Source organism: Ziziphus jujuba, chromosome 9, assembly GCF_031755915.1.
Source record: "Ziziphus jujuba cultivar Dongzao chromosome 9, ASM3175591v1".
Classification (NCBI taxonomy): domain Eukaryota; kingdom Viridiplantae; phylum Streptophyta; class Magnoliopsida; order Rosales; family Rhamnaceae; genus Ziziphus; species Ziziphus jujuba.
This window is the reverse complement of record NC_083387.1, coordinates 3227043-3235615: the sequence shown is the minus strand read 5'-3', so window position 1 is coordinate 3235615 and position 8573 is coordinate 3227043. Positions and strand designations below refer to the sequence as shown.

The 8573-nt window shown below is 36.5% G+C and overlaps 1 protein-coding gene across 3 annotated transcripts; it reads left to right on the top strand.

Annotated features, from left to right (window-relative positions):
* Positions 1-698: 698 nt before the first annotated feature.
* Positions 699-6058, top strand: LOC125423993 (type I inositol polyphosphate 5-phosphatase 4). Of its 3 annotated transcripts, XM_060811670.1 has the most exons (16): positions 699-1451; positions 1639-1700; positions 1782-1869; positions 2288-2356; positions 2553-2640; positions 2718-2822; positions 2921-3539; positions 3635-3828; positions 3999-4107; positions 4226-4374; positions 4467-4761; positions 4865-4941; positions 5058-5118; positions 5283-5354; positions 5452-5548; positions 5746-6058. In XM_060811670.1, the coding sequence occupies exons 2-11, from the start codon at positions 1671-1673 to the stop codon at positions 4690-4692; spliced, it is 1677 nt and encodes a 558-aa protein (XP_060667653.1). In that variant the 5' UTR covers positions 699-1451; positions 1639-1670; the 3' UTR covers positions 4693-4761; positions 4865-4941; positions 5058-5118; positions 5283-5354; positions 5452-5548; positions 5746-6058. The 3 variants fall into 3 exon arrangements, with proteins under 3 accessions (XP_060667653.1, XP_048336035.2, XP_048336033.2); XM_048480078.2 differs by having other exon boundaries at positions 700-1700; positions 4865-4887; XM_048480076.2 differs by having other exon boundaries at positions 700-1700; positions 5449-5548.
* Positions 6059-8573: the final 2515 nt, after the last annotated feature.

Sequence of the window (8573 nt, the reverse complement as noted above, 5' to 3'; positions counted from 1 at the left end):
GAGTCGAGCTAGGCGTTAGGACCCTATATTAGCCCAACAAGATCCTACATTAGAGTAAACAAGAAAAAGCACTTCTCAAACGCAAAATTCACATCGATTTTTGTAGAAATAAGGTAGGTCGGGACAATTGCCTTGGTTCTCTTGGAGGCGGCTCTTGATCAAGTAAAAAGAGACCTCTATTTTGCATACCCGGAAGTAACATATTGTTCTACTCAAAAGCAACAAAATCAAGGTTTTTGAGGAGATGAATTACTTTAAGATTTGGACCACAAACATTTTTCCAATCTTTCAAAAACCCAACAAAATTTTACATAGCATTGGAGAAACATCAAACATCCCTTTTCAAAAACAAAAAAACAACTACATTTTGAAACTCCATGTTTGGAAGCAAAAAACATTCCTTGGAACTGGGCAAACATGCCCTGGTTTCCACAATATTTTGTGGTAAGATTTTTTTTTCTTTTTATGACCCTCATTTTCTAAGGAATTAAGGAAGTCAAGAGGAAGACCAAATAAAGATAATGTTAAAAAGAAAAGTTTTTGAAATTGTTAATAGTATTTGAAAGTAAATAATGTATAATAAGAAAAATAAACAAACATAAAAGAAGAAGCCCCCGATACATAAAATCCCTTTTATCTTTATTTTCTTCTTTTAACTGCTTTATATGGCCGTAAGGCCGTTCATAGACGACCAAATGGGAAGAGGAATGGGTTGAACTGTTGTGTATGGGTACTAGATCAAAACCCAACTTTGCTGACCGCGGGCAGCAGTTGGAGAGAGAAACAATAAGAAACATATAGGAATATACATGTATACAGTTTTTGAGGAGAGAGAGAAGGTAGAGAGAGAAAGAGAGAGAGAGAGATAGGATGGTCCGGTGGATGGTGGTGTGGGTGGGTGACCAATATATCCTAAGCCCCTCCCCAGTCCCCAACAAGTCCCCCAGCAGCTGGGTCGGCCTTGGATTTGGAGTAAAGAGCCTCGAGAGGGCGAAGCTCTCTCTTCCCTTCACTTTATTCTCTTCAAATTCGATACTTTGCTCTGTGACCCCAACGAGGTTTTCTTAGGCACGACCTCTCTCTTTCTCTCTCTCTCTCTTTCTCTTTCTCTCACTCTATGTCTACTACATTGTCTAGTTCTACCTTCAGAATCTCTTAGTCTTACTTACTTCTGCGCATAGGGGGGGTCTGGGGCTGTCCCTCTCTCTTCCTTTCCATTTATAATCACCTCTGTTTTTTCCTTTTTCCTCTGTTTTTTTCTCTATCAAACTGCACCAAAACGAAGCAGGAATACCCACCTGGGTTCTTGGATTTTTACCTTGTTTTTGGATGTTCTGAAATAAAATGCCAAGACTTTGGCATTTTCTTTGTTGCCCCATTTGTTTTCTTTTCGTAAAACTGAGAAAACAGAGGATTTCCCTTTTGGTCTGTTCTTCTCCCTCGGAAAACCAGTGAGCCTTCCCTTATTCTTTCTTCTTCTCAATCAGAGTTTGAATTTCTTCTTGTTCCCCAGCTATATTATTCTTCGTTTTCTTAACACATCTACTTCTAAAGGAAAAAACGAAAAAGAAAAAAAAGAAAGAAAGAAAGAATCGAAGCCCAAGTTGAAGAAAGAACTGAAAATTGGTCTTTTTGCAGTAAATCAAGATAGCTATATGAAGTTGTGAACAATGAGAGATGAGAATTTCAAAAAAAGCAAGGTTTGAGAAAAATGCAAGCCACTTGTCTGATTTTGTGTGCTTTTTTGTTGTGAGATTGCTGATTCTGTGTTCTTGGTGAAGCTTTCATGGCCCAAGTCACTGGTCAAGAAGTGGTTCAACATTAAGAGCAAAGCCGAGGACTTTCACTCGGATGATGTCGCATACGGAGGTGATTGTTTCATCTTTGGTCAATTTTTTTGCATGATTTGGGTATCAATTAGGGTTCTATGATTGGGAATCTCAGAGTTTATACCAACAAACCAAAATGGGATTTGCCTGCAACATATTATCTAACTTGCTTTAGATTTTTCCAGACACTGAATAAAACGTGCATTATTCTACAGTTTGTACTCTACATCACTGCTAGTCTGGTTCCATAAGTTTTGGTTTCAATGACTTTTGCTAGTTCTTTTTGCTGCTCAAGATCTATTCTCTTTGTTTTCTCAAATTTCTCGCGCTCCCTTTTTTCTTTTTTTTTCTTTTTTTAATAATTAAATTTTTTGTTGGGTGGTATTTGAATGCGTGGAATCAATGCATAACAGTGGAAAGAGCGCAGCTTTAATAACTTTATGATTTTTCTTTTTCAGGTGGTGATGAAGAGTGGAGGAACAACTATTCAGAGAGGGAGGCATGCACGATCAAGAAAAGCAAAACAGGTTCAGTATCAGACACCTTCAGTATTGCTTTGGACCACGCTGCTTTGAAAATCCATTAGAATTAAAGTCAAAAACAAAAAATATTAAAAGGCAATTATGCCTTTCAAAGTCGCCTAATTTCTTTATTTTTTTTTTTTTTCCTTTTCCTTTCAAAATCATCATTATACATTCTGAATCAATACTCAAAAATGCACAGAAAGATTCAGCAAGAGGCACTCTGATAGAATGCGGCGTGGTAAAATTGACCTGGAGGCCTCACAAGTAACAGATGTGCATAACTATAGGTATGTTTTTTTTTCTCTGTTTCTCTGTTAAAGCCTTTGCGGAAGCTGGTTTTATTGTGTTCTTTCCTTGTGGGCAGGGTCTTTGTAGCTACATGGAATGTTGCTGGAAAATCTCCTCCAGGTTATTTGAATCTTGAAGATTGGCTTCACACATCTCCTCCTGCTGACATTTATGTTCTTGGGTATGTCCATTTTATTTTCATTTCCTATTCTGGAACTATATATTTCAGGCAATGTTTCTGGACATTAAAGAAGGCTGTTAGATCTTTTTGGATCTCAGGTTTCAAGAAATTGTTCCTTTGAATGCTGGTAACGTTTTGGGCACAGAGGACAATGGCCCAGCTAGGAAATGGCTAGCTCTTATTAGGAGAACTCTAAATAGTCTTCCTGGCACCAGTGGTGGTTGCCATACACCTTCACCTATCCCTGATCCTATTGTGGAAATAGATGCAGACTTTGAGGGGTCAACAAGGCAGAAGGCCTCCTCTTTCTTCCATCGCCGTTCCTTTCAATCATTGAGTCGCAGCATGAGAATGGACAACGACATGTTGATACCACAACCCCGACTTGATCGGCGCTTCAGCGTTTGTGATCGGGTTATGTTTGGGAACAGGTCAAGTGATTACGACCCCAATTACAGATGGGGTTCCTCTGATGATGAGAATGGATTGGGGGACTCACCGGTTGCCATGCATTATTCACCATTGTCCCATAGTGGTTCTTTTTCCATGGAGGATAGAGATAGACAGTCAGGGCATTCAAGGTATTGTTTGGTTGCTAGCAAGCAAATGGTCGGTATATTTCTGACAGTGTGGGTCAAAAGTGATCTTAGAGATGATGTTCGTAACATGAAAGTGTCTTGTGTGGGCAGAGGATTGATGGGTTATCTTGGAAATAAGGTACAAATTTCTTTTCTCAACGATTTATAGAATTTGAAGGTAAAAATGTGATGCAACTCCATTTAAGTGGCAACTCATTCTCTCGGGTTTTCCAGGGTTCAATTTCAATTAGTATGTCTTTGCACCAAACGAGCTTTTGCTTCATCTGTAGTCATTTGACCTCTGGGCAGAAGGAGGGAGATGAACTTCGAAGGAACTCCGATGTCATGGAGATCCTTAGGAAGACACGTTTCCCCAGAGTTCATGGCATGGGAGATGAAAACTCTCCACAGACGATACTTGAGCATGAGTAAGTCTCTCATTGACATTCATCCAATTACATTTTTTGTTCCGACATTCATTTATTTGAGTGATTGCATTGTTTGTCCATTACCTCATTGTCCATTCTCTGTGTTTAGTGAAGTTGGTCAATTTTGGAATACCCTATTGTGTACTCTAATTGTATTCCCCTGGGTACAGTCGAATTGTTTGGCTTGGTGATTTGAATTATCGGATTGCCCTCTCTTATCGTTCTGCAAAGGCTCTTGTTGAGATGCGCAACTGGAGAGCATTGTTAGAGAATGACCAGGCATGCTACTTACCCCCTCCTGCTAGTAATTTTGGCCAATATTTAATTTGACCCGGCATTTACTCAAATTGTTTCGGCAACTGTTCGTTCTGAAAGATTCATCTGTTCATACGTTCAGTTACGGATAGAGCAGAGACGTGGACGAGTCTTTGAGGGATGGAATGAAGGCAAGATATATTTCCCTCCAACTTACAAGTACTCAAATAATTCAGACAGATATGCTGGAGACGATAGGCACCCAAAGGAGAAGCGAAGAACACCAGCATGGTAATCTCTTTTTATTTCCTTAGAAATTTATAATAAAATGAGTAGGCTTCTCATACAATGCAAACTTCTAATCCTCCCATCTGTATGTGAAGGTGTGATCGAATATTATGGTTTGGAAGAGGCCTCCATCAGCTGTCCTATGTTCGTGGGGAATCCAAATTCTCTGATCATAGACCAGTTTACAGCATATTTTTGGCAGAGGTTGAGTCTTTGAATCGTAGCCGAATCAAGAAAAGCATGAGTTGTTCTAGTTCCAGGATTGAGGTTGAAGAGTTGTTGCCACACTCACATGGATACGCTGATGTCAATTTCTTTTGAAGGATGATACTCTTTTTGTGTTTGCTTGCCTCCACATGATTAAAGCTGGATGTGATGCTTTAAAACTAGGTACTTGTCCGAGATGTGGGAGTAAGCCATTGTCTTCTGTTTTGCCTTGTAATTTCTGTCGTCTTACTTAAGACTGAGTTGAATTTTAATGGGCTGTAAACAGGGCTTCTACAAATGCAAAATCAGGTGAATGACTCTTTTTATGAATATGATCGCCAGTTTGTCTCGTTGATGATTCAGGTATTCTTTGATTTTCTCTATCTAGATTGTCTTATTTTTAGATCAATATCGGACATACTGAGCATTTATGAAATTGATTAATGAATTGTTTTAACTTGGATCAATGTTGCTTTCAGGAAAATACTGGTTTTGAAATTAATGGATAGTTTCCCATGGGGGTTAATCGCTTTTGGTCAGGTCCACTGACTCCTTTTTTCTGCATGGAAAGTAGTATTTCTACCAGGCATGCTTTCTTAAAGGCATTGTTGTAAAATATGCCCTCCTTCTTATTAAAGTTTATGGTTGTGAGATCTCTTGCCTTGTCCATATGCTTATATCAGTTATTTGGTCCCTATTTGCAGGTAGGCACTGCTAACCAAAGGGATTCTGCCTTGATGGCGATTGAGACATTCTGTTAGCCCACAATCCAAAAGGTCGGTGGTTTCACTTTCTTTCTCTCTCGCAATTTGCTTGCAATTCTTCTTCCTAAAATCTATTTGTCTAATTCTCCATTTACCTTTCATACAGCAGGTACATATGTGAATTTGTTGATAAGTTACTGACCTCAAAGTTGCGGCTTGCCATTCTTTTCACCAGCCTATGGAATAATGTGGATTACAGTAATGAGGTAACAGAGCCTAATTTTTTGCTTGGTATTGCATTTCTTATCATGTAAGTGTGTCTCAAAAGACATAGCAACTGATCTGAAAGAACGTAGAAGGAAAAATGCTTTACCCATGTTGTTTGATAAGTATACTGTAATGTCAAACTAGAATTGTAGGCATATCTTAATGCATAACTAACATGTTCTATGTGATTTTGCAGTACGGATTCATCCAGTTCCGGAGGCGGCTAGTCAATATCAGCATCTAACTCAAAATTCTTTATGAATAAAATGTGGATAATAGGCAAAAGAAGATGAGAGAATCAACAATCTTTTTAGTTATTTCCTATTATTTGTTTTTGTTTTCTTATACTGAAGAATGATAAAAGGAAATGTAGATGTGATGGATACTCAATTACTAGTTGTAAAAAAGAAAAAGACAGAGTTGAAGTATGTGATTGATGTAAAGTCTCTTTTTTCTGTTACTGCTAATGATTTTACTGAATAAATAAAGCTACCAGTACTAATCTTTAATCTGAGCTCTTCTTCTGGTTTTTTTTTTTTTTTTTTTTTTTTTTTTTCATATCAATTTTTCATTTTAGAATCTGGAAGTTAATCACAACCCTTCTTTTATATCCTTCACCCCAATCTTTTTCTTACACAAAATGTGTATGTCAGATAAGTTACAGCAAGTCATAATGTGTGGGTCTTACAAATTTTTCTTTTTCCTCTTTTCCTCTTTTCCATTTTTCCATTGTTTGTTGTTCAAGAAAAAGCCAATATATATGTCTTAAGTGTAGATAATGTTTGCCTGATAAATTCAAAAAAAAAAAAAAAAGTTTTTAAGATTATTGAAAATGTGGTTGATCTTTTTTTTTTTTTTTTTTAATAATTTTTTTGGGTGAAAAATATGAAAAATCTTTTGCAACTGAAACCCGCGCGCTTTGGAACGGCATTTGGATGTCAAAGACAAAATATGTCTCCGTCTCACGCACACTGGTTTTCCGTGCCAACTTACTTCCTTGTTTCCCACTTTCTTCTCCATATCCCACTCCTTTGCAACTTCCCTGCATTTCACGCTCTTCTTTTATCCCAAGTCTATTCACGTGCAGTGTTTTGCACGCGCACTAGACTCGCCTGGATCTTGGGGGGACCGCAAAAGTAATTATAATTCGTGTTCATCTGACACGTGGCAAATCATTGGAATAACAAATGGGTTCTCAAAGTCATGGACATAAAAACCAGCCCAAAATACTGTGCCAAGTGGCAACTGAGAGCCCCACACTCTGTCTACTTGGACAGTAGATTCTCTGCTTTATTTATTTTTTTAATTTTACCTAAAATTTATTTTGTTTCTTAATATATTATTTCTAAAAATTATATAAAAACCAAATATATATATATATATATTTTATAAATTTACCCAACAAATGATATACCTAATAAAGAGGATTGTTGAAAGATATGGGTGTTAATTTTGATGTGAAATCCAGTACAGTGAATTACAAAATCTTTAGTAGGAAACTTGATTCATTCTCCATCCCGGGCCTCTCCGAAAAAAGAAAAAAGATAAAGCAAAATCTTGTTTGCACAAATCTTTAGGAATTGAAACTACTTTGAGACACATAGATTATAGTTGTTCGTGTATGGTTTCAATAGCCACCACGAGCAATGCAATGAATGAGGGGGTTTTCAACTTTGTTTAGTTTTACTTAATTTTGATATGATTTGAACTTTGCAATAAAAGTAACAAGGGTTTTAATTTTCGACATGTTTGGAAGTTTACAGATTTTATTAGGAGAAGAATCCCATAAAGCCTGGACCCGGCCAGACGTGACAATTGGCTAACACTTTTTCTGCAAAGGGAATCGGGAACCAATTATTTTATTATTACTTTTGAAATCTTTTGATCTCTTTATTCTTTACTGTTTCTCAACTTCAAACTATCAATATAAAACATATTTATTTCTTTGTTTTACATTATGTGCAGATTTGATTATTATTCTTCTTTGTTTATTTTATTTCATTTTATCTAGTTCTTTCTACCTCACCGACCATGTATTCATTGCTTTGATTTTATACACATCCGATACACCGTCCTTTTGTTTATTGTCATTGATTTAAATCTTATATAACGTAACTTATTATGGAATGCAATATGGCAACCAATGATCAAAATAGGACATTGAACTTTCTATAACTTTTCTCGGAAATTGAATATTTGAGGTTTTCTCAATCATGTGAAGAGAAAAATCTTTCCCTACCATTGGATAAGTGGATGGAAACTAATGGCTTTATTCGGGTTGTCCGGACTATGCCAATCTAGGACCTAAAATTGTGGTTCCTCTACCGGTGGTTTGCAATTGTTTCTTCTGAGGAAACATCAATTTCTGAAAAATGATCCACCATAGATTTTATTGGTCGGCTACATTCTTTGTTATGAAGAGGACGAAATTCCTGCCATTTACATGAAAGCACACTAATTGAATTGCTTAAACCAACAAACATGGAATCCTTTAATTCCAAGAGTTACATAAAAATATATATTCAATTTGATGGGTATATTGGAGAGCTCTGAAAGTCTGTAATATTTGTTTTTTTAAGTTTTATAAATTACAATTGTGATTTATTAGCTTTAGCTTTTGTTAAGGGTTATTAGTAAAGAAAGGAGGCAAAAAATCCAAGTGGGGATGGAGGGTTGGCACCTCGGTTGCTATTTTATGATGCAAAACAATCTGCTTTTTGAATGTCACAGAAACAGCAAACCCAGACACATGAAGAAAGAAATTAAAAAATGAAAAAAGGGAAAGGAAAAAAAAAAAAAAAAAAAAAGGAAATGAAAAGAGTGGCTCAACTTCCCACAATCATATTCTTTTCCTTGTTTTAGAAGAGAAAAATAATAATTAAAGAAATAAATATATATATATATATATTTCGTAGAGAAAAATATTTTTTTCTTGCTAGAAGGAGAAGGCTAGCTAGAAGTCTAGAACCAACCATATATGGTTTGACCTTCGTCCGTCCACGGTTGCAGCTTTAAAACACCCAA

Bases quoted from the DNA above. Each gene is read 5' to 3' on its own strand.
- LOC125423993 (XM_060811670.1), top strand. From the start codon at position 1,671: ATGAGAGATGAGAATTTCAAAAAAAGCAAG. The intron at 2,357-2,552 runs GTTCAGTATCAG...AAAAATGCACAG, and splicing joins GATCAAGAAAAGCAAAACAG to AAAGATTCAGCAAGAGGCAC. The intron at 4,108-4,225 runs GCATGCTACTTA...TCATACGTTCAG, and splicing joins CATTGTTAGAGAATGACCAG to TTACGGATAGAGCAGAGACG.